This window comes from Fulmarus glacialis, unplaced genomic scaffold, assembly GCF_000690835.1.
Source record: "Fulmarus glacialis isolate BGI_N327 unplaced genomic scaffold, ASM69083v1 scaffold10418, whole genome shotgun sequence".
Taxonomy (NCBI): Eukaryota; Metazoa; Chordata; class Aves; order Procellariiformes; family Procellariidae; genus Fulmarus; species Fulmarus glacialis.
This window is the reverse complement of record NW_009228933.1, coordinates 16-25,824: the sequence shown is the minus strand read 5'-3', so window position 1 is coordinate 25,824 and position 25,809 is coordinate 16. Positions and strand designations below refer to the sequence as shown.

General features: G+C 36.6%; 1 protein-coding gene across 1 annotated transcript in view; it reads right to left on the bottom strand.

Moving 5' to 3' along the window:
* Positions 1 to 25,408, bottom strand: part of R3HDM1 (R3H domain containing 1) — a gene marked incomplete at its 5' end in the record, with an annotated part of 43,981 nt that extends 18,573 nt beyond the window's left edge. Inside the window, 14 exon segments of the mRNA XM_009583657.1 lie at positions 2,465 to 2,566; positions 4,078 to 4,232; positions 7,709 to 7,963; positions 10,706 to 10,932; positions 11,081 to 11,131; positions 11,214 to 11,251; positions 12,768 to 12,863; positions 12,964 to 13,072; positions 15,622 to 15,762; positions 15,844 to 15,903; positions 17,467 to 17,545; positions 19,991 to 20,105; positions 24,832 to 24,921; positions 25,367 to 25,408. Coding sequence (XP_009581952.1) covers positions 2,465 to 2,566; positions 4,078 to 4,232; positions 7,709 to 7,963; positions 10,706 to 10,932; positions 11,081 to 11,131; positions 11,214 to 11,251; positions 12,768 to 12,863; positions 12,964 to 13,072; positions 15,622 to 15,762; positions 15,844 to 15,903; positions 17,467 to 17,545; positions 19,991 to 20,105; positions 24,832 to 24,921; positions 25,367 to 25,408 — 1,560 coding nt within the window.
* Between the last annotated feature and the right edge of the window lie 401 nt (positions 25,409 to 25,809).

Below are 25,809 nucleotides of genomic sequence, written 5' to 3'. Positions count from 1 at the left end.
CTGTTACACTACCAATATGAGTAAATTTTGATCTGGTGAGTTTGTCCTACAGTGATATGTATAGTACAAGCATGATGAGCCACTGAAACATGGCATTACCAATAAATGGATAAACCAAACTTTCCTGGTACCAACTACAGATGTGTTGCATTTAGATTATGAACCAAGACGATCAACCCTTTTCACTATGTTACCTAAGTTACCACCAGCAGGACTAAATTTTTGAAATTGCCAGCACACTTTAGTATTTGAACCCATTTCCTGAACGTAAAATGCTTTGAAACTATTATGAACCTGGAAGGAGTTTCATTCTCTGCTTTAACAACCATATGCCTAACAATGATTGTGAATCACACCTGAACTAGCTGCTACTAACAGCAATTTAGTCATATGCTAAACTCGCATAGGTTAATTAACCATTCTCGTTTCATTACTAAGGAGGTAAGTTATACTGACTGCAGTGCACATGTACTCAAACTCTAAAATAACATGAGAAACAACATCGCTAATAACAAAACAACCTCCATGAAGTGCAATTCCTTTTAGAATTGTATACATAAAGTACAGGTAACTGTTAGAATATAGTTTTAATTATATGCAGGCGATTGCATATGATCTATATGCAATCTATATCTATTGTAAGACATTTCTGATTAATATTGAAAATAAGAACAAAATAAAAACTCTGAATACATACTAAAATAGCTATTGTATAGCATTGTGGTAGGTTCACCTTGGCTGGCTCCTAGGTGCCCACCAAGCTGTTCTCTCACTCCCCCATCCTTGGCAATACAGGGGGAGAAAATAAGATGAAAAGCTCATGGGTCAAGAAAAGGATGGGGAGATCGCTCACCAATTACCACCATGGGCAAAACAGACCCGACTTGGGGATGATTAATTTAATTTATTGCCAATTAAATAACAGAGTAGGATATGAGAAATAAAAACAAAACTAAAACCAGCTTCCCCCAACCCCCCTGCTTCTTCCCAGGCTCAGCTTCACTCCCAACTCTTCTACCTCCTCCCTCAAGTGTCACAGAGGGATGGGGAATGGTGGTTGTGATCAGTTCATAGCACTTTGTCTCTGCTGCTCCTTCCTCCTCACTCTCTTCCCCTGCTCCAGTGTGGGGTCCCACCCACGGGATACAGTCCTTCCCATGGGCTGCAGTTCTTCACGAACTGGTCCAGCGTGGGTCCTTTCCACGGGGTGCAGTCCTTCAGGAATGGACTGCTCCAGCGTGGGTCCCCCATGGGGTCACAAGTCCTGCCAGAGAACCTGCTCCAGCATGGCCTCCTCTCCATGGGCCTCAGTTCCTGCCAGAAGCCTGCTCCTGCCCTCCATGGGCTGCAGCTTATTTCAGGGCATCTCTTCCTCTGCTGGTGTGGGGTCCTCCTCGGGCTGCAGGTGGATATCTGCTCCACCATGGTCCTCCTTGGGCTGCAGGGGAAGAACCTGCTTCACCATGGTCTTCTCCACAGGCTGCACGGGAATCTCTGCTCCAGCATCTGGAGCACCTCCTCCCTTTCCTTCTTCCAACCTTGGTGACTGCAGAGTTGTTTCTCGCTCCCCTCCCTCAGAGCTGCTGCACAGTGTTTTTTACCCTTTCTTAAATGCATCATTACCAGTGTCAATGGCTGACTCAGCTTTGGGCAGCGCAGGGTCAGTCTTGGAGCCACCTCAAATTGGCTCTGTCTGACATGGGGGCAGCTCCTGGTCTCTTCTCACAGAAGCCACCCCTGCAGGCCCCCGCCCCTGCTACCAAAACCATGCCACATAAACCCAACACAAACATGCATTCATTAGAGTATCAGAGCATATGGGGAAGCCCCTATTTTTGACCTGGACTCTAGGTTCAGATTCTGCCTTAGATAGATAACTCTTCTCCTTTACTAGGTTTCAGTTTCAATTTGTGTGTGGTTTTTTTTGTTTGTTTGTTTTGTTTCTTAAACACAAAAGACTAAGATATTTCATTTCCAGCTTCTATTCATTAAACAAGGCATGCTAGTGAAGTAGGAGTGTTAAGAGTTCTGGCACAGAGGCTAGAAAAAGACAACCTCAAAACACCAGCACCGCTGATCCCTCAAAATTTAGCAGAAGAAAGAGCAGACAAAGAAACAACAAGAAAGGATGGAAAGAGGTTAATCCAGAGACATAAAAAGGTACTGACTGGCTAACAAAACAATAGCATTGAAAAGCTGTTCCTTTACAAAGGGAAATAATATATATCTAAACATAGAGATATATAGATACAGCCTTAATTGTATACACTTCTGCTGAATTTGAAATAAACACGTTAAAATCTCAGGAACTATTTTCCCCCCACTCAGGTAATATTTTACTGTGATTGAAAAGATAGCCAGTCGTTACACTGGTATCGCACACCACTTACAAACAACCAAGCAAAGGTCAGCATCCACTAAAGATTAACCCATGCAGAGAGGAGATGAACAGAAGGTATAATACCACAGAATATTGCTGTGTAGAGGAGACTGGCAGGAGCGGGGGTGGATAAGAGACTGCAGAGTACTGAACAGGCTGGGAAGAAGGCTGCAGAGGCCGCATAGGCTGAAGAAATAACAGGTTTATAAACACGGTTAACATTAGAGTAAGAGAAGTGAAAACAAAGTCAAAGTCTTTTGTAACAGAAAAAAACAACTCTGCTCCATTACCAGGAAGGGAACGGATACTTCTTTTTTTAAGCTCAAGACTGCATAGAATTAAAACAGAAGTAATTTTCAATATCTCAGTCTCCCTGCAGAAATACATTTGCTTTATCTGTTATACATTATATTGGCGATAAGTCAGCAAATTGCTTCTATTTAACATTTACTGTTTCTTTTAGAGATTTTTTTGAAATTATAAGATAAAAACTACACATGCATTCTAAATACAAGTTGTTTCAAAGCATCTAAAGACAGAATGGATTTACTACTAACCACAGATTAAAACATATTACTTTCACTTATTCAACAATATAAAATATTTTCTCTAGATTGTGGTTATTTGAACATCAAAGAGGTATCACTGCTGATAGTATTTCAGGCAGGTTCAACTCCAGTATCCATTGAGAAGGCAATCATAGAAGTAGTAAACTAGATAGGGAGAAAGAGTACAAATGAGCCTTTTTCAAAACAGACTCTCTCTACTGCGGCATACGCAGGTATCCTGAACAGAAGATTTAAGCTAGGGAAAATGAACAAGGATAAAGGCATAGATGAAGTTCTATAAATAACTTTTTGGTAAAATTTGAGAACAATTTGAAAATACCACAGGAGACTATAGCCAGTAGCTTGGTGCCTGAAATAGCTGCTGTAAAAAGAGGTAGAACCCTCCCTTCTCCTGCCCATACACACTCTTTGCTTTTCTCCTCTTCTTCTTCAAGGGCTGAGGTCATCTGTAATCTGGCCTATTTTACTAAATTCCTCTTGTACAATACAAGAAGGATAAAATATATCCTGTCATTCAGCATGCAGTTTTGCGAGTAGAGTAAGCCAAAGTGCTACTGAAAGAGGCGTTCATACTCTACCAGTCCTAAGCTACCTCTTTTGTGCCATTAGTACTGCTTGTGCAGTACAGCCCAAGAATTCATCTGGCTGAAAAATAACCTTAAGACAAGGAGACAAAGATTTCACTTGGATTAACTCTCTTCCCAGATTGCTGACTATATTACCGTTAATGCCAGGGGTAACCACACAGTGTGACTAAGGACGAAGGCAGAACCTCTTTTCCAGAGCAATCCTCTCTTCCCAGATTGCTGACTATATTACCATTAATGCCAGGGGTAACCACACAGTTAAGGAAGGCAGAACCTCTTTTCCAGAGCAATGTAGGCTTGGTATGTTTTCATACTAAAATATTTTCTACATTTTTAAGAAGAGGCTGCCTACCATGTTCGGTTATTAGCAGAACTGATAGTTCTGAGGACTGTAGGGGAAAAAGACCGGTTACCCATACCTGTGTGGCTATTACTTCTTAACATACGCTTCAACAGAACAAACCTACTGATCCCTTGTTATCAGACAGCAATATGACAGTATCAATCACCAATACAAACATCATGTATTTGACATGTGCACCTGTGAGAGGATGTGATTCGCTGCTGGCTGTTGCTGAGGTGGTGCGGGAAGAGGTGGCTGTTGTGGAGGTCCAGGCACTTGGGTCCTAACAGGTTGCTGAGGCATAGGAGGATTGTACACAACTGGAGTGCCATCTGGATTAACGAATGGCTGACCTGAAAAGTTGAAAGAGAACAAACACAACCCAATGACAGCCAGCTGCATCATCTAAGTTTAGAGAAAACAACAACAGATGTATTTACAGTAGGCAAAATGAATAAAATAATGAAATTTGAAAATAGGTGAAGTCATATGGTTTTATATGACAGATTTATGCCAAATCCCCACAACTACATTTATAATAACAATGACTTAACAGGCCTCATTTGACAAACTACATGCAGTTAAAACCCACAACATTTAAGGTAAACAAAGATACCCCAGTCTTTACTTAGTGAACACAGATGAATATTTGCTGTATCCTGCTTGTCTTGAAAACTCATTTTTAATAAAGTAGATTGAAAAGGGCAGGAATAATAAAGGAAAACCCTACTAAAACACTTATTTTAAGGACCTTTTAAAAGGCAATTAAATGAATCTCCTTTAATCAATTTGAACACCAATCAGAACACAGGAGAGCTTAAAGGCAAATATTTTTGAAAACATATATAAAGCAGTAGCTGCAATGGTACTCCCATAACTGCTAATGAGATTACTGTTAAAGGACTCTCTTCCCCTATTCATAGATGAATTAGCTTTTAGCTTTCAAATGAAATAATGTAGGACTATTCTCCTATTTTATAATTTGCAACTTCAATATTACAGCAATGGACTAACGAAAAAGAATTAAAAAATAAAATACTTAAAAGTAAATTATAAAACAAACAGTGATTTATTTTGGTGCCTGGGTTGGGAAAAAACAAAACAAATCAAAGGAACAACAGATTACCTAGCAAGGGCCTGTGTCTAGCTGCTTAATGATGTATGTCTTGCTTTGGCTTATTTTGATGCTTAAGGTTCAAATACTGATATAAATATTTTCTTGTCTGAGATTCTTTCCAGAAAGGTATAAATTGAGACTAAAGCCTTTGCACCCTAGCTGGGGTCCTGTCAAAGTAGTCTAATGCTCCTTCAGACTTCTTCATCCCATCACATTTAAATGCAACTGGCCAACATAAAAGTGTAAAAGTTGAAGAGAGGACTGAGGCAATTAATGCAAGAGATAGACAAGAAGCATGAACAGACTTGCTCTATTCAATTTATCACAGAATCATAGAATAGTTTGGGTTGGAAGGGACCTTTAAAGGTCATCTAGTCCAACCCCCAATTTAGCTTAATGGATTTCTCTTTAATGCTCAAGAATTGGGAATGTTCACATAAATAGGGAGTCAGATTTTATTTCCTTCTACCACTTTCTGGTAATCACTGGAGCTTAACTTGTTTCTTGTAGTGGCTAAGTAAGAACTGTCTTTTCCTAATTACTGTCTTCAACTACTGAGAAGAATGACTGTTGACTGAAGGTCATAAGATCCTCTGTCAGAAATGTTGAGAAACTAATCTATGTTTTTTGAACTCTGACTGTCATTTGGAACAATAAAGCCAGATGAACAATTACAGAATATGATGATTCAAGTACATTATAAGTTGAAAGTTTATCTGAACCTAGATATTCCTTGTTCTGGAAGCATAGTTTATCTTCTATCAGACACTCATTAGATAGTCTTTCATAACAGAGGATTATGTTACTATTAATGACTGGTTTAAATACATTTTAAAAAAAAAAAGAAATCGATAAAACACAGGAAGAATCACAATTTGAAAAATCAAGCTAATTTTAATGAATATCAAACAGAGTCAAGTCTACAATTCTGCTGCCTTTTCTGAGGGGGGTGCAAGTAAAAGATGCTTTCAGATGAAAAACTTTTACAGTCACATTTGCTTCTCTGTCCTTCCCTGTTGCTATGTGGAAGTCCCATCAATGTAACAGGGAAAATGACCAACAGTACAGGAGGAAGAAAGCGAAACTAATCACATGCAAAACACTGACAAGCACATAACTGAAATGAAGACGACTCAAAACTCGCTATTTTTTAAAATGAAAAAACTGTATCATGTTTTACATGAAATCACTTTCAAGCTGATGGTATCGTTTCAGTGCCTGCAATATCTGTTTTGCTGTACAGTAACTCTAAAGATTATAGCACAGTCATGCTATAAACTCAGAATATGAAAAGTGACAGCCAACATTCTTCTCATTTAATGTAGAGTACAAAATACTCTAGTGTATACAAACACTAAACCCACTTATTTTTCTAGCAAAACTTCTTCACTAATCATCATATTTGTCTTTAGGTAGTCAACACACACGATGGAAAATTCATGTAAAAGATGTACAACTATCACATTAGAACTAGGAAAATTAAGTCAATAGTGCTATTGTCCAGAACCTAGATCTAAGGTGGCAAGTACATCCGCCTCCAAATCCAATGGCTATCTATGAAAATTAGATGCTACAGCTAGTCATTTGTAACCAATTTTTAGCAGGGTTGGCTTAAGCTGTTTGTTTCTACAGTAAGGCATTTAATAGAAACCTTAAGCAGCATATCAATATGCACAATCATTAACTTTAAAAAGTCTCAAATTTTGTATACAACAGCAATTGATTTATATTAAGGAAAAAAGAGAAATGTATCTATTTCAATGTTAAACCTTTTAGTTATAGAAGAGAAATAATTTAATAAGTGATCATTTTAACAACCTCAGTGAGAAAAATTTAGTTTAAAACATCACATGCAGTTATATTCAAACATAATACATAATGATGGGAAATATATCCTTAAGTATTTCCTTTCTACAAGGAAAACAAATTTTTAAACTAAAATTAAAATATAATCATTTTCCAAAGATTACAATGTGTTGCTAAAAGGTAAATTAAAATTTTCTAGATTTCTTAACTTCTACAATAAATTAAAAGAGAACGCTAACTAGTAATTTAATCCAGACAAGTAGTTGCACATCTCCTTCCATCTACATCTACATTATGAAGTATGAATTTCCTACTACTTACTAAAAATATCAGCATTGGCCAATTACACCAACATTGATTTCATCCTTTTTTAAACTGACAAACAGAAGTTAGAAATAGCATGTAATCTCATGCTTATTTCTTTCACTTGTATTAAGTCAGTGTCATGAGTATAGAGACAAGGATATGTTGCGACAAACAAAATGAAGGATGATAAATTCTTTCAAGTCAATATGAATACTTCTTCAGGTTCTCTCCCCTCACTGAAACTATTTTATAATAGCACTGAGAAAGACTTTTCCCTCTCCTGAAAAAAGCCGAAACGATTAATTTAAGTTATTCTGCGTTCTGGATAATAAACCACAGAATTTTAATATTTTGTGCAAGTCACTCATCAAAATTTTACATATAAGTTAAAACTCTACTAGAGAAAATCGAGTTTACTTAGTCCTTTGATCCTAGAGTCATGCTTTCTTTTTAAATTAAGTGCACTGAACAAACACAACCACAGAAAAAACAAAAAAGAGAAAAACAAAGACAATACTGACATTCAGTCTTATGTAAACACTCGTGCATTTTTCTCCAAGTTCTCAATTGTAACAAAAACATCCACAAGCATGTACCAACCTGTTTGAGGATTGATCAGAATACTGCCAGGCGGTATGCCTGCCGCTTCCAAGGGAAGCAAAAAGAAGCTAGTGCTAGTAGGTGCCACTTGCCCGCTTATGCCACCATCAAAGGAAAGAGAGTTACTAGTGCTGACAGTTGGATAGACGGCAGGCGTGCCATGAGAAGGCTGGCTTAGAGCTGGCACTGGAAGAGGCTGCTGGGTGTGAGAAAGAGAACCCGTGGATGACCCTACACTACTAGAAGACTCTGAACCTAGGAAAGGAGTAATGAGAAATTGTTTTTACCTAGAGACAGAAACATCATGCTCACTTAAAATATATACTTGTAAATGCTTACCCTTAAAGCTCAGCATTAAGTACGTTATTAAACAGTGGCCCCCTTCATCTCCCCTGGAATACCATTACAAGATTCCTTCTGTGAACCAAGGGTCAATTCAGCACTGCTTTGCACTGTAAAGTGAGGCTTTCATATCTAGCTCTGATTTTCTGTACAGAAAACACATGCCTGTACATATGCCCATGCGTAATGTTCAGTTCATCTGCAATTTATTTAAGTGATTGTTCACTTATTCCAAAATTATGCATGCATATGTATCAGTTGGATACACTGAAGCAATGAACACACAGCCTACGCTATTGCGTATGTGCAGGCCATGGGGTAATACAGATGCAGTGGGCCCAATGTCCCTTCAGACACACTAGCTAAATTCACATGCTCTATAGATGTATTCTGCATGCAAGCAATGACTTTTTTTTTTTTTTTACTACAGAGATCTTCTCTGACTCACATGCTGCACAAATTTCAGAATACTAAAAAAGCCAAAACTATTTTTTTCCTCCTCTGACAACTTCCATGCTGAAATCAAGAATAGAGCTGGAAAAAATTATGGCAACGTAGTAGCTTTAGTCTAGTTCTATGTAACAATTCAAAGTTCAAAAGGAGTATGAAATAGCTGATTGAAAGCAATAATCATTTTACAGATATGAATGACTATAAACATTGCAAGGCAGTGGAGAACCAGACCCTGAGCTTTCTGAAAGCCAACGCATGCAGCTAAAAGCAATATTCCAAAAGTCCAATAGGAAGAGGTCTGTAGAACTGCACTGTTCCTAGATCACTGTATACCTAGATCTCTAAGTATACAGTTTATCATACTTTTTATTAAGTCTTTGCTATGATGCTTGCAGTACTTGGAGAGAGAATATAGTTGTTTAAATTTAAGAACCCTTCATTAGCAGCCTCTATACAATCTAGAAGAGAAAGCAAGACTCAAAAAGGGCTGTGACGAAATTTATCTACTATTTGAAGTTACTTTGCAGTCCTTCATAAAAATTTCTAATTGTAAGCCTTTTACTTGTGTGTATGAAACGATAGTATAGCTTGAATCATTTGCTGATGCTGACTATTAACCTTCTTTCTATTGCTAGATGAAGTGAAATACAAAGCTATTAATTGTAAACCGGGCAAAATAGCATATCCCAGCTCTGTCAGTCTTCACCTGACCAGAGCTACTTTGATTAGGTTTGTTTACAAGTGTATCCACTTCTAGATTATGCAGAGAAATTAGGCTGAAGCCATAAGAATTAAAGCCAATTATATCATTGATCAAAATGAACAAATAAAACCAATCAACACATGCAAAATCACCACAACCTGTAAATGCAGTGAAGCAACAACCATCAAGATAGGCATTCTGAACTTTGAATGTTAACTCTCAGAATGCCAAAATAAAGTTTTCAGCAAAATTTTAAGAATCCATTTATGTTCTTGCAATTTAAAAAACAACGATTTCTAAGAATGTATTTTATATATACACTATTGTCAGATTGTAGTTTCTTTTCAAGCTGTGCCAAATAGTATTACTACATTGCTAAATGAAATAACTCAATATGATGGCACAATTTTACAGCATATGCAGAAGTACGTTGGAATGTATTTTTTTTATACAAGTATACAATGGACAAACAGAATTTGTAACTATTTTACTGCATTAAGATATAGAAGTGTGGTGATACATCTATAAGGTAGTGGTGGTTTAAGGGAAAGCAAAAAATTTAAACAGATCCTCATTAGAAACAAGTCTTATAAATAACATCAAAGCCAAGCATAATACAGGCAAACAATAATATTCTGCTTTTTTACAGTTCTACTTCAAATTCTGAAGTAGTGCACCCACAACCCACCCATGTATTACAAGCCTCAAAATTCTCCACAACCAAGATTATTTATTGGATCAAATTACGTTGGCATTTGGAATACAAATATTTACTAAATTTCTTTTTTGACCTTCAGAAGATTGATAACCGTATTTTCTGAGACTTTGTTTTGACATTAATTACAAGTTAACACACCTTTGCAACCCAGAATCTTATGAGTATTTTCCCCCACCATTTCTGAATCTTAACATTAAACAGTACACTTTGTTCCACAGATCTGATTTTTCAGCAATCTAAAAATTAAGCAAGCTTTTTAGCCATATTAATTTAAATTTAACAATGGCACTGAAAGATAACACAACAAATACAACCAACAGCTTTAATGCTGTTTTTTCCTAGCTAGTAGGATAGCAGTGCAGTTTCCTAAGACTGCACAATGCAGCTTTGCCAGACTGAAACAAAGAGTTGAACTCTAAATTTTTTATTTTGAATAAAGTACTTATGTTGATAAATGTTTCCAAATCCTTTGTATGAGATGAAATGCATTTAGCTTAAAGCCAACTACAATGCACTTTAAAATTCTACTTCCAAAGTCAAAAAGTCTTCATTTAATTTGTTACCTGAATTCTAGCTCTCCAAGGCAGTTATGCACTATAGGGCTAGGTCTGTAGTCATTCTATGTATGCAGCACCCACTGTATCCAGAGGGAGTTGTATGCATGGAGCACCTACAAGACTGAGGCCTCTACATATGTACACATCTGCAATACGCATCAAGTATCAAACCATCAGGTACTTCACTGCTATGTAACTATGTATTTGTACAGATTTTATTATACCTGTCTTAGACAGCCTGCCTGTGCTTTTGCTGCTTCCAGAGCTATCTCCTCTTGTCAGAACTGATATCCCACTGAAGCTGCTGGCTTTCGTTACAGCTGGCTTCAGATTGCGGATGGAGCTATCAGAGTCGGTGCTGCTCCAGGGTCGGGGTTCACAATACTTCAGCTCATTCTCAGTACTGCTCTGATGGCTGTTGGCTGATCTCCCTGATGTTTCCTTATTGATTCTGTAAGTTATAAACTAAACTTTTAGCACAAGCATCAATTCCAAAATAAGGGAAAAGAAAAAAAGAAAGAAAAAAAAAGAAAAGAAAAGGTGAAATGCATGCAGAATACTTTGGGATTTTATTTTTTTTTAAAGAAAGCATCAAATACCTAAGTATCTGTCGTCTTTGTTGTGTACTATTAGTTTCTTCCTCCTGGATTCTGTTGACATTTTAATAAGATAGCTTAATATTTATTAAGAAAATAGGAAAATGAAACAGAATTAGACTGCAAATTTTCTTACCTTTTATCAGTGAAATAATTCTCTTGGGAACACAGGGACTGAGGGGCAAAGAAGTGTAGAAATTAATATGAATGGCATCTAGAACCCCTACACTACAGCGCAGTAACAAACATACCGCTATTTGGAGCCTTTTGTATTCTACACAGACTTTTACAACACCCTCTTTATATTAAGCTGCCTGAAAACTTAACTTCTTTGGTGGATAATTTCCATGTTATGGGAAAAAAAAGACAATATAAAAAGGCCCATCTGCAGGAAATAAAAGTTAGCATTAGAATAGTTACAATGCTGACTATTTTGTTTATAACAGTATTTTTCTGAAGTTACAATTCTTCCACTGGGCCTTCGCTGCCTCATGTAACTTCCAGCTGATGTGTGACTTCACAAGTCTGCTAACACCACCTGAGTTGCCTTGTCTTCTGTTTGAAAGTGTGAAGTAGATGACGACACTGGCTACTGCAGTAATTGTACTGAGTTCTTTGGGCACAAGTACGCATATGCTAAAAAGCAGACAGAATGTACAATCAAAAAGACTATTATTAACTTCAATTAGTTGTCCTTGACTGTGACTTCTAACACTTGGTGCAAAGCTTCTAAGGGTACAATACATGGTAAATGAATATGCAAAAGGAAAAGGTAATTTTATATCCAAAAGCCCATTCTTTTTGTTCGTAATTAAGGTGAACAAAAAAAAGGCTTTTGGAAAGTATTTGGATATAGCAAATTAGCCTCTTAGAGATCATTACTCTTTCTTCAGAACAAGAATCTGGTTTTGGATGTGTAAGAGCTACAGACAAATGTCAGAAAAAGTGGATTATTAGAAGTAACGCATATTTTTGAAGACATATTTGTTCTTTTTCACTCAATATAATTAAATATAATCACTACTTGTGATTGAATTATATAGTTTACAATGTTGTCCTGCTTGATAACTCCAGTCAAGAGAGACTAGACTTCCGGATTTCTGAAATTTCACATATGGAAATTCAAATCATTTTACTTTGACCAGTCATAAGATGTGTTTGATATAGACACCAGTGAGAAAAAACAACATTTTGGTTTTGTTTTGGGTGTTGTGGTTTTTTTGGTTTGGTTTGGGGTTTTTTGTGGTTTTTTTTTTTTTTCGTACGTGAAAGAAGAATGGCCGGGGGGGGTGGTGGTGGTGTATGTGTGTGGGATTTTTGTTTGTTTGTTTTGTTTTTTAATTGCTCTGAGCAACAACTGAAATGATTGCAGTACCAAAACTCTGTAACTTATATTTCAGTAAGGGGCAAAATAATGCATTGAAATAGGTAATGCTAGATAATGCACCAAAATAATTCTTGAAGGTTGCTTGAGTTTCACACAGCAGTGATTAGAGAAAACAGAAGATTTCTCAGTAACTTCAATATAATTTAAAACTCACTCAGGCCACACTAATGATTTTTATCTGCTCAGTCCCCTTCAGAAACACAAAATTTTCTGGAAAGAAGTATTTTTTAACAAAAACCACATATGTGTGTATGTGTGTGAAGTATTCATACAAAACAAAGTAAGATTTTCTTTGATACATACATCTTGTGCAAATATTCTTTCTCTAGCCCTCTGATATTCTTCTTCACGTTCTTCTATGGATTTACTTCTTCTGTCATCTTTTAATCGTATTCTCATCTAAATTAAGTGATACAGTGTCAACTTCTCCAGGAAAAGAGTATAAATACACAGTCAAATACAGCAAGTGAAAGGAAATAATAATCCATATGTATTTTACCTGGTTGTCATCTTTGTCTAAACTAGAGTTATCTCTTTTAAGGATGTACCGCTTCTGGAAGTCATCACTTTTCTCATCCTTTATGTGCTCACAAAACTTTTGGTCAGGTCTGTGAAAAGTCGTTAGAAAGAAAAGATTTATGGTTTTGTAAACATATACTATACACAGTGGAACAAACTGAAATATACTCAAGATTAATGTTAAATATACTTAATATTCTAGCTGAAGTGATAGATTTTGGTTGTCCAGGCAATGGAAAAGGTACAAAAAACGTAAGATGATGTGTACCCCTGACAAGTCCTGTTCCTGAGGCATAACAAACCTGCTTTTAAAATCTCTTTCTCCTTCGAAGCTTTTGCTTCAATTTCCAATTAAGGTGGCAAGCAAACCACATGCCCTTGGGGGATCAGAAGTGCTCTTGAATCCAGACTGGTGCCATGCAATGGATATTAGGCATGCATGGAAGTGAAGATAGGTGCTTTCTGCTAGAGCTGTAATACCTCAGAATTCATTTCAAGGGAAAACAGAAGATAAGAAGATAGAGGAAAAAGCATTGAAACTTACAAACTTCTAAAATAAAATTAAGTAGAAATAAGCAAGAGAAGAACAGTACAACGCAGGCAAGGAAGAGCTTTACAAGATCACAGTGAGAGCATGAAGCAACAGATTATGTATATATATTGTTTTGGTATTCTATCTACCTAGTGAAAGAAAATGAGATATTTTGCGAACTCTTGTTATTAAAAATAGATACCAAGTACCTAGACAATAAAACTACTACTATTGTAAGAGAAGTTCTCAGACAATCAGGAAATATTTGTCTAATAAAAGAAAAAACATATGTATACTCTTCTCTATTTCTTTTTCTTTATTCATTACCCAGAACATCTGTATAATCAGGAGATCTTTTTCTATAAAACAGCCAAACCTAACTATTAGGTACTGGATGCCCAAACATAATTAGCAGGCATTTCAGAGAACCTTTAGACTGTCTTACCTCTTTCTTTTAAAGGTCCCTGAATTTACTGCCCTGCAATCACCAACTTCCCACTTCACTGAGACGTCCCAGTATGCACTGGGTTGTTGATGTCAGTAACATCACTGATCGGCGATGGAGCCGGGAATCTGCCTATGAGGAAAAGGTAAGTTTGGTTTTATTCAACATGGAGCAGATCTCCAAGGTTTTCTTTCTAAATTCTTATTTTATATCCAAAGCGATTTAAAATAAGAATACTGAAAACATTACGAATCTTAATGTCTGCAGGTTAGATGAAATGCCTGCTAATTAGTAACTACACCTATAGGGGGCTTCCAGAGGCCATAAGCTATTTAAATACAGTCTAGAAAAAAAATGCATAAAAATGAAGAAATCATCTTTTAATAGTTCTTATTCCACACTTGAAGTGCTAGACTGAAGCTTCAGTCTAGAGATGCTGGCAGATGCAAAGGCAACAGATTTGAAATGTATGGCTTTATAAGTCAATTTAGATAGAGAATGTACAGCTAAAGCAAAAACACATACATGAATACATGAGTTATTTAACATGTATTTAGGTCCTATATGTTTTTCTAGAAACTTTTGAGGAGGAAACTGTTTACTTAAGTGAAATTTCAGTGTGGTATATTACCTAAGTTCTACTGACTCAAAAATTAGGGTGGATAATTAGATTTTCTTCTCCCAAAGCTATGGAGAGTGTACGTAGAGACTGGGATCAGGATGCAGGTGCTGTAAACTCCTATTTTCATGCTGAAATCATAGAGCACGTAAAGCATTTGCGTGACACCATTTTTGTTGGTTGTTGTTTGGTTGGTTGGTTGGGGTTTTTTAAAGTTAAAACTAGAAAGTAGGTGGCATAAATATACCAACACATTAGTCCTTTGTCTTTCTGAGAGAGACTGAGGAGACAGAGCAAGCGCAGAGGACAGAGAGAACAACTGGGTCCTTTGAATGAAAACATCAACTACACATGGTTTTGGAGTTGCTGTGGCCCCAGTGCTACCTTTTTTGTAATATGGATTTGCCTAGTCGTTTCTCCAAAAACTCCCCAGCCCTCACAGTAAAATGACATGCCATGACTTGTTAACTTGGTTGACACTTCCCACTGATGAGATGTCTGTCTTCCCTGCTACGTTTATTTTGTAAGGCCATGTGAGATCTGTAAACAACATTATTCCAACAAAGCCTTCAATGCCTGAATTTTCCCAGTAGATTTTTACAGTACAAAAGCCAAAAGTTGTGCAAGTCTTGTCCCCTCCCTACATCAAATCAGAAATGACCCTGTTCTAAGTTAAGGGCTGGTTCTGCGTTCCAAAAGAAACAAAGAATGTACTTTGTACTCTTTACTGGTGTAAATCTTTAAACAGATAAATAGTTGATATAAATTCATATTTAATGGAAACAAAGTTAGCAATGCATCTCTGTGAAAAAAGCAACAAAAATTCTTAATTTACAGATAACATCCTTTAAACATGAAACAGATCACATTATTACACAGCACTGGAACATGAACAGTAAAGACCTTTCAACTACCTCTCCTTGATGCATGGTTCCCAATGAGTAGATAGACCCCTGCTGCTACAGATGCAGCATCATTGCATAATATATCCCAGATGTTAAATCTATGCATCAGAAAGTTTTTTGAAGACTTTTACACTTACATTCTTGTATTGCTAGTTTTATTTACTATGACTGACTTCCCACTCTGGTCCACGTTGTGCTCTAATCCAAAGTAAGCAGCTACCCTGTGCAACAGCATTCTGTGGTAAGATGTCATTGGGGGAAACTTTTTTCTTGGAACTCTGGAACAAAGGAATAGTAGCTTTATTAAATAAACAGGAACACTCTTGAATTCTTTTTTCCTATAAGAGTACAGTACTTACTCATTATTACCAATGAAATCTAAAATTTCCTGTTCTAATTTCAGCAGCATCATTCTGTCCCTGAAAATAAAAACACAGCAACTCACATATGAGACACTCCAATAACTGCAGTTGTATTCATCTTAAGAATACATAGATAAGATCTGTGACCAAGGGATGATGGTAGACTGTAAATAGGACCGCCAGGTGTCAAATGCAGTATTTTTAGGTCAAAGTATTCATTTTTCACTAAGCTATATTGTATTGAACCCATCTAGTGAAACATACTGTTCTCATCCCAGAAATTAGAATACAAAGATCCTTCAGGTAATCTCTGCCCAGTAGGCTCAACAGAAAGCACAGTTTTTGACAAGACAGTCTCAAGAAGAAGTAAAAGCAGTGACTAGGTTGTTTCTTGTTAGTTACCATGGGTAGTAAGATTTGCAGAGGCCTGAACTGGCCCTTGGATTGTGAAGCACATCACGGGATCATTGAGACACAGAGTGACAGAGTACTGATAACGGGAGGCACTACTACAACATACCAACAAGTGTTAAAAGTGGTTAAAAGCTGGCACACATTGCAATGTGATGAGATATTACGAGAAACGGAAAAAGCTAAAACTCAAGGTGATAGAAATGAACATTAGTCTTAAAAATGCTTAAGCCAGTTCCAATAAATCATTAACATGTAATTAAATTAATTGTCGCACAGTTCATAATTTGTGCACATCAGATATCTAAGCTTCCCAGTAATGTAAACCCACAGCAGACCTTCACCTACGATTTCTTATTTTCATTGTGATGCTTTATGACTTCAAGTAGGAACAACGTAAAAGTCTAGCAGAGGTCCATGCTTTCTATTTTTACTCTATAGGACAAAATGTTGTTGGCCCCTTATTATAGCTCGTTTTACATTTTTTTTTGCCAATAAAATGGAATCCTAATAAATTATCACATTGGAAATCATAACTATAATATGATTGAATAACAAATAGCAGCTACTACGACAGCAGCACAATTCCACCGAGTTAATTTCTTTCCTTGTACGTATAGCCACAGACCTAGTATGAAACCCCATTGAGGAAAAGAACAAACAAGATAGAAAGGAACATACTGCAAACCTCAAAGCAACAGAACCATGTCAAGTCTGTTGCTAACAAATAATGGACTTGAATTAGGTCAGATTTGGTTTCTGATGTGCAGAGTGAATGTATATCTCTAACTATGGTTATATGGTACAGCTTAAAAAAAAATTCCTTTGTCTATAAATTCAGTGCAAGGCAGATTAAAGTAAGAGAAGGCAGTTTGGTCTCTAACAAGCTAAGAGAATACAACTTTTAGAGACATAGTATTAGAGTCCCTTCAGGGAGAGAACTGCACACAGACAGAACTCATTATTTGCCTATTAAACATTAAAAGCATTTAAACTATTTCTATGTCCTGAAGCTCTATTCATATAACACACAAATTACAGTGGATTGGTGTTTCAGATAGCCTGCGCAACAAAATCTCAACCTAAATAACTGACATGTAGTGTTAGACATTTAAGAGGGGGAAAAAAACCAACAAAAAAACCACGTGGTGTGACACCTAAGGCAACAACGAGAAAGAAAAACAGAAAGTTGACATTACTGATGCTTACCTGGGATTGTTTTTTAAAGTATTTACTAAAAATTCATGAAGATCTATACCAGTGGAATCTGTATACTCTTGGCTGGAATCTAAAGGTGAGGGGGAAGAGAGCAAAATTACACTTTGAATAAACACTAATACTATTTTTTTACCAATTATTGCTGAACATACTATTTATGGATCAATACTATATAAATATTAGGCATGTTATTCCCAAAATTAAACACTTTCAGTTTGCAGGGAAAAGGCTCACAAGTAAAAAACAAAACAGAAAACCCAACAACATCACCAATCCCCTAATTCAAGTGTAAAAGCAAAAGCAGAAGCAAAAGCTTTAGTAACACTGCCAATCTATTAACAAATTGCTATATATTTCAAAGCAGTATATCACCTTGAGTCACCTGATTTCCATCAACCTTCCAAGTTTCCTCAATACACTACACTGCACTGTTGTATACACTTCTGTGGACCAGCAGCTGATCTACAGAATTACTGGACGTTGCCTGAAGAAATACTGTAATTCAGAATGTAACAGTTTAACCTTCACAAATGTTATTTTGTATTATTAAAAATCCTTGTTCTGTTGGGCTTTGTTTTCACAACATAATATTGAGAAGTTTTAAAAAAAAAGTCTCACAACCTTCTGCCTCCTGTCTGGTTTCAGCGAAACAAAGTATTCAAAGTTACATTTTGTTCTCTAAAATCTGTCACTGAAAGAAATTATTTAACACCAGATCTTCCCTTACGTGAGCACCTTCCAGCGTTCCAGGTCTTAGAATTCAAAGCTATAGGTGTTTTAACATACTTTTTGAACTAGGTTTCTTCCGAGAACTACTTACGTGTTAACCTAGTCTCAAGTTAGGCACAGCTCAAACTTATGCCTAGGTCCTAGCTATTCCAGGTCTTTGTGCAGTCAGTACAGAGAGCAGTCATTGCAAATTAGCTTCTATTAGAAACGAGGGGACTACTGCACAAAGAAGGGTAGGATTCGGTGGAGACAGAATCTATGCAGGCTTTTTTATTAGAAGCAACAGTGCCGGCAAAGCAGCCTCTTGGCGTAGTGGGAAACTGGGTGACCAAAGTGTCCAATCTTCAAAAATGAGACCTAAATTTTTCCTGGAGGAAATCCCAAGTCCACCTGAGGACAGGGAATTTCTAGTTCCCTAAAGAAGAATGATAGTGGGTTCCTTTATCTGCAGAGCTTATTATGCTGTCAATCCTGCCCATATATTATCAAGAGAGTATAAATGAAACCAAGCAAGTTTGAGCATTTATGGTTCGGGATTACTTTTGATTCTGAGGGGCGGTGGGGAAGGGTACGTCTGGTAAAACAACTTTAAGACTGAATAATTATTTACTTTAATTTTCTTAATTTGCAAGTGAGCAATAATTTCGTTATAATTACTAGAAGACTGATGCTTAAATTCCATCATTTTCTATTTTGGCACATCCTAAATTGGGAAGTAATTAACCTCCAGAGGAGATATTTATTGGGTGAATTTAGAACAGCTACCTCTACCTTAGTCATTTTGTCACTTTGCTCTCAACTCATCATTACCTAACACACTGGGTGTTTTCTTTCGGGGGCGGGCTTGGTTTTTTTCTTAATTTTAGAAGGTAGGCATGTACCTTAAAGGTTGAGCAAGTGAGCTCTGAAAGAACACCCTATTTTTTTAAGGCATCATTTCAAAGACTGAGATTTATAAATGCAGTTAAGTTCTCCATCCCAGTGCTTTTTATTTCACAAATACCTGGCTGCCAGCTGGGACAAGATGCACTGAAATGCCACATGAGGAAGGCCTTATGGAATTGAGGGACACAAGATGGACAAGTGCTACCTGTCTCAAAAAGAATTCTAGCTTTAAAGATATTTCCTACACACTGGTTGATCTAAGGTATTCAGGTAAACATTCTGGATCCTTTATTTAAAGTAAGAGCTGTACAGTGACTTCCCAACTTGAACAGATCTTCAATCCAGAATGCAGGAATATTAAAGTGAAAACATAATACTTGTCATTTTTACTTATGTAGTTCCACCCTTGCTCCAAAACTTTATAAAAAAATTCTAGATACTATCAAAAGTAAAATAAATAAACAAACAAGAACATTGACTTCTGTTGAATAAAGACCAGAAACAGTACAAAGGTAGCTGTCATTCTCACTTAAGTTTCGCAAATCCTGTAACAAAGTCTAGGAATAAGATAACTTCTACTGACTAGTAAAGTCAGTTTTCCAAAGAACACTTGGACACAACTGAGGCAACACAATTGCTTTTACGCTGGTCTGCATAGCTAGACAGGCAAAAAAGGAAAAGCATTTGCTGGAGTAACACGTGTTTGATGAAGCCTCGAAAGCACTGTATCCTCTGGGACCAATTCCTTCTCCAGCTCAAAGATATCTGATCTATTTTCCTTCATTTGCTAAAAAAAAAAAAAGCAATGTTTATGCGATGATGACCTGGAAGCAAACTGTATTTTCTCTAAATATTCTTTATCTACACAGTACATTTAAAAGCACAATGACAGATAGCAAACCTCTTGATAACATTTTTCTGGACAGTTTATCACTGGATTTTTCCTTTTCCGTTTCATCTTTCGCAGGCTTTTCTTCTTTTTCAAAAGACTGTGACAACTGGATCTGAATTTTCTCCTGTCAAAAGTAAAAATCAGTCATCACGGAAATTATTTCAAACAATACCTGCAGGAGAACTCTTTTGTACTATACTACCTGCAAAATAAAGAAGTAACAAGGAAAATAATTGCCTTCATATTCTTCCTGATCCCACATGTACTTTATACAACCACAAAATGAAATTATGAGTAAATCAAAAACTATAGAGAAGGCACAGAAGGTACCATACACGTTTTAGAATTTACATACACTTCCAGGCCCTGAATGCTATTTCAAAATGAATCCAAAGTATCTTATTTGATACACATATGAAAATATTCCAGTTTTTCAGATGTATAAATTTTATGCAGTTTCTAAATTTTTAAGTAATGCATCATCCACGATGCTTTTTTCCCCCCATTCTTCAGAGTTTTTGACTATAAAAGCCTGTTTCAAGTTTCAATTTGGTTTATTCCAAGAAGAAAAAAAAAAAACCAAATGTTTCAATCTCAGACAGACCAGCATTTCCAGACCCACAAAGAAGGGCAGTATTTACAGATACAGATATATCAAGGCAAAATTTGCAAACCTTACTGTCATCAAGGCTTAGATTCTTAACTTCCTGTATATTTTGACAGAGTAGCTTTGTGTGTAATCATCTCAAAATCCATGTTTTTTTACAAGTAGGTGAACTATCATAAAACCTGTTTGCCAAATACAGCAAAAAAGAGCTTCCCTTTGAAATTATAGTGACATCATGGTTCCCTAAATAATGGAAGACTAATTTGTTTTTCATGCCTCTTTATTCTTTAACAAGATTGTCAGTGAAGGACTAACATATTTCAGATGGCAAAAACAGAGGAAGTAAGGGGAATTCACATGGAGACACCATGTGTCTGAATGACTCCAAGAGCATGAGTGGCAAAGTCCTGTAGGAGTCCCCCATTACCTTTTATTTTGAACTCCCTCAAATGTCAATTTTGCTCCCCCAGATGCCAACTGAGTTGCTGCTGCCACCCCACCCACCCGAGAACATCTGATCCTTCCCAACCCAAAGAACCTGCTCCTCATCCATTCTTGCCTATCACTCTTCTGTCCTGCACCTAATCCTTTCCCATGCAAGTCCTCACTCTTCCTTCAAACCCATTCTTACCCATATCCGGGCACCTGCTTTAAGCTTCTCCTCGTGTGTCATTCCACAGACTTGATCTCACTCATGTAAGCTGGCCAGAGTTAAATATAGTCAGGATTCACTGAGGCTAAAGGCTGTTTCACACGCAAACACATCCTTGCACAACCTGCAGTAATGCTCCTCCCTGCCCTAGCACACCTAACTGCTCCCTCCACCTTGGTCCCTTCAGACCTGGGCAATGAGAACCCTATACTAATGAGGTTATGGTTAAAAACCAGTTTCAATATGCATTTTTGGAGTAACAACTTTTTCAAACAAGGAAAAAAGCTTAGCTGATAGTTTTATCGCTCTCCCTTTCATTATAATTTTTCCCCACATTACATGTTCTAATTAAACTTATTAATTCATGAACACCCTACAAAACATCATTACAAGTGTGAAGACTTCTCAGCTTTTATGAGGTTATCTATAACCAAGTCTGATAAAAACCATTACCAATCACAATGTGTTGTATAATTCTTTCCTAGTCTTGAGAATTCACTTGACTACAAACCTTAAAGAGTCCAAAACAAATCATTGCATTCCTCACCTCATAAACCTGAACATAATTCAAATGAGCAATTTATTTGTCACTACAAAGTGCATTACACTTACTGTTCACCTAATAGCAGTTATTTGAAAAAGAAAGAAACAAACATATTTATGTCTTATTAAGAAATTATTTCTGACTTGGATCCACCAATACGTTATTCTCCATTTTACAATAATACTCTACAAAACTATCAGTAAATTAAGGATATTTTCATAGTCTGATTTTCCTTCAGTAGAAAATTGACTACATATTCTAAACTCATCCGAAGTAAAAGCAATAGTTTAGTCAAAGGATTTCAGCAAGTAATCATTTTCATACTTCTTTTCCCAACGAGAGCTAAAAAAGGAATAGCCATCTGAACAGCCAGTTCTTCTACTACCACCAATTCTACTTCAAAGTGTGATACAACAGAACACTGTACCAAAGGGCACTTTCTTGTGATATCATGCTATAAAAACTGTAGCATCTAATTAAATATGACCTACTTGACTGGAAAGCTGAAAAATCTTTTAACTTCTATTCCCTAAAATTCTTTTAATCCCACCCTGTTTGTAGCGGGTCTCTGCTGGCATACTGATTTAACAGACTCTTCGCTGTAACTCAGATCACCTGAAGTCCTCATTGTAGCAGAAGAAATTGTCACAAAATCATGATTAAACAAGAAAAAGCCAAACAAAAAGCAAACCCCCCAAAACCATCAAAACCTGATAAATTTCTGCAGCTTAAAAGGTAAGAGTCAGGAAACATTACAGAATATTACTCAAAGGCCCTACACCCTGGGGCCCTTACCTGGCTTTTTACCAGCAATCTCTAAACCCAACAAAAACCTGAATTTACACAAGTCAATATAAACTAACATTACAGACCCTGGTCTTTTCCCACCACCCCCCTTCCTTTAGGTTGTTTTATTTTGCTAAAGAAGAAGTAGTTCAATGTTTTGAAGGTTTATTGACTTGTTACCCATAATAATAACTGTCATTCATATGAAAACAGCCCTTCTTTAAAAAGACCTGAAATGGATCATCCTTTGCTAGTGTTCGTACTTCGTATTAGAACATATAGAATCAGTACTACCCCAGTACCTAATATTTAGACAAAGGACAGCAAGAGAATAAAGAGCTAGTGTATTTACAAAGATAAAAGACCAAATAAATCAGTTACGTTCTTCCTCCTGCAATAAATTGATAAGCTTGTACTTTCATAGCACCTTTTAGTAAAGGGCTGCCAGCGCTTTTTAACAATTAAGGCTTAAAAATTTGTGAGCTCTTACCTAGGTTTCTCAGTGAGGAACAGTATCTTTTTTCATGTTGCAGTTGCTCAAGAAAAAATACACAAGTGTATCAGAACATAAATTGATCTGCTTGAGACAATTTGTCTGGTCTGTCAACCTCTTTCATTATAGTCTTCTGAGGAGAAGCAGCCAGCAGTGGCAGCAGTGACTTGCTAAGTGACTTCTACACCTGCATGTGCCTAGGAGTTTTACCTTGCTAAGAGCTGCTGTACACACTAGTGTGGAAGGTGGAACTGATAAACAGTCACAGGCAAGACTACAGAATTATCCCAAAACTCACACCAGTTCCTAGCTGTGTAAGTATAGTTTTCATTCCATCAAGGCTAACACTTTCTAACCATTAAAAATTGGTATTCTTCACATATTATCAGCAACTTTATACTGAATTTTATTCTTCTTAACTCTTAAAATCCATTTTAAATATGGACACAAAATTGGAAGCCATTTTTCAGTTGCAATCACCGATACAACACAGTGACTTTTCCAGCAAGGGGAAGCAATCGCAGAGGTTATTCTCATGCTACCGGAGAGGGCTGTGCAAGACAGTCTCTCACTTCACCTAGCCACTGGACCTCCCACACGTCCCAAGCACAATTAATGCATACACATCATGCTTCAAAGCGTGGGGCTTGAGGCAGCCAGCAGCCGATTAGTGCTTAGAGAAGAACTCTTCTATGCCATTCCCAAAGATTCTTTGGGAAAGAAAGCAAAATGGGTGAAGAAATGGCCTCCATGAGTTGTTACAGAGGGTCATGGAAGACCTGTGCCCCAGAGGACGTGCACTCCAGCATCAGAACTTGTAACAAATTCCTACTTCTAACTCTTCTCTTCAACATGTATTTTTCCACTCTGCAGGGAAGAATTAAATTTGTCCTCTCAATCATTTGCATAGTTATTGGGATTCATAAGCCATTTGTTCTAGTTTACTGTTTCTAAAGAAAACCTGCAGCTAGACCTAATTTTGCTTCTTAATATACAAAAAAAGTGCGACTTTTCACAAAAGGACAGTTTAGAAGCTTTTCAAATAACAGCAAAGTAAGTCAACATGCTTTGTGAGTAATCCACTAAGGATCATCTCAGTTTTGTTAGGAGTGAAAAAAAGAGCAGCAAGAAAAGCATTTTGATGTCCCTCATTCATACACAGAGCTAAAACTAGTAATAGTATTTTGGTCTAAAAATACAGACTGGTATGAAGGTAAAGTCAGGAAAGCTAGATTTTGTTTTAAATTCTCTATTTTTACATATTTTGTCCAGCATTAGGAACTTCTGTAAGTGTGTTGTATCATCTTAATAGATTAGTCCTCAGACATACCTCAGGCATGTGTTAATAGAACTACTAGCAATTATGACCAATATGCAGGAATTCAGTTAAAACACCAGAACCTACAAATGTGTACATTTTCTAAATACAAAAAGCCGATAAATTATGCTGCATTTTAATAATCATTTTTCTGTCTTACTGACGGTAGACAGCACTTCAGCAGTTTAAGACTGCCTCAAGTGCACTGTAATACTAGAAAGTTAAAACCACTAACAAAACCCTTTTTTCTGTTCCCCAGATACCAACCACTGCAGTTCAGATAAACAAAACAGCAAATTCTTCATCTGATATTACCACCTCTATTAAAGCTGTATTAAAAAAAGTTAAAATCATATGGTATCTGCGTATTTAAAAAGTACCCAAAAGATTTTCTTTTGAACAATAAGTTACTTCGAATTGTTTCAGAAACTTCAGTAACGTGATTTTTACCTGGAGGTCCTGTGATATTTCAGCTGTGGGAGGTGGTGGATATTCTTCACATACAGCAAGGCTCCGAACTAACTTTAACTTTGTGTTTGACTAAAGGAAAGTATGTAAAATTAAAAACTATGGCTTATAAAAAATTATATAAATATACCATGAGCCGTTATTTTTCCATTCATTTTATGTAAAACAAAATGGCTGAAAACTGCATTTTTAATATTTTCAATAGAATAAATAATTTCCTTTAAGAAGAAAATACCCAAGCAATTGCAGCTTTTAAAGGCACTGTCAGCACAATAGAGCACATCTAATGAAAAGTAAATAAAATCTTTGGGAAAGTATTTCTCTCCATAACAATAAAAAGCCACCAAAATATGAAGGCAAACCACAAAAGCAGACAACTAGGCAAGACAAAAATCCAACAGAATAAAACAAAGCTTCAATGCCAAAAAATAAAACTAAAGGCACTTTTCACAAAGTAACAAAGCTTCATCAAGCATGAAGGGCTTCCTTAGCATGCCAGCACACAAGTCTACTGTACCTTCGACCTTTTTGCTGTCTGTCCAAAAGACTGCACTGGCCGCTGAATGACAGGCACAACAGAAAAGGTTTATATTAAACTTAATAGTACAGTTTTATTAATGCAAAAGTCTGTATAAGAGAAAGCTTTAACAGTTATTACTAACATGATGGTCAAATCTGTGAAAGGAACAGCAGGTGCTTTTGGCTAAAGGATTATAGGCTCTTCCATTTTCATTGTGCTTGTCCTTGATTTCTCTTCTTCATTTATCAACAATAGATATTGGAATTTAACAGGAAGCAAGCATTATTCTTGTTCAGTAAGATCCAAGCAGTTTACTCTCTCAGCCAGCTCCTACATTTTAAATTCTCATGTCCTAATTTCCTTGGCAACTTGACATGGTTTTTATAAATTTTCTTCCTATTCCTGAAACCTACCTGGAAAAATGATAGGAAAAAAAAGAA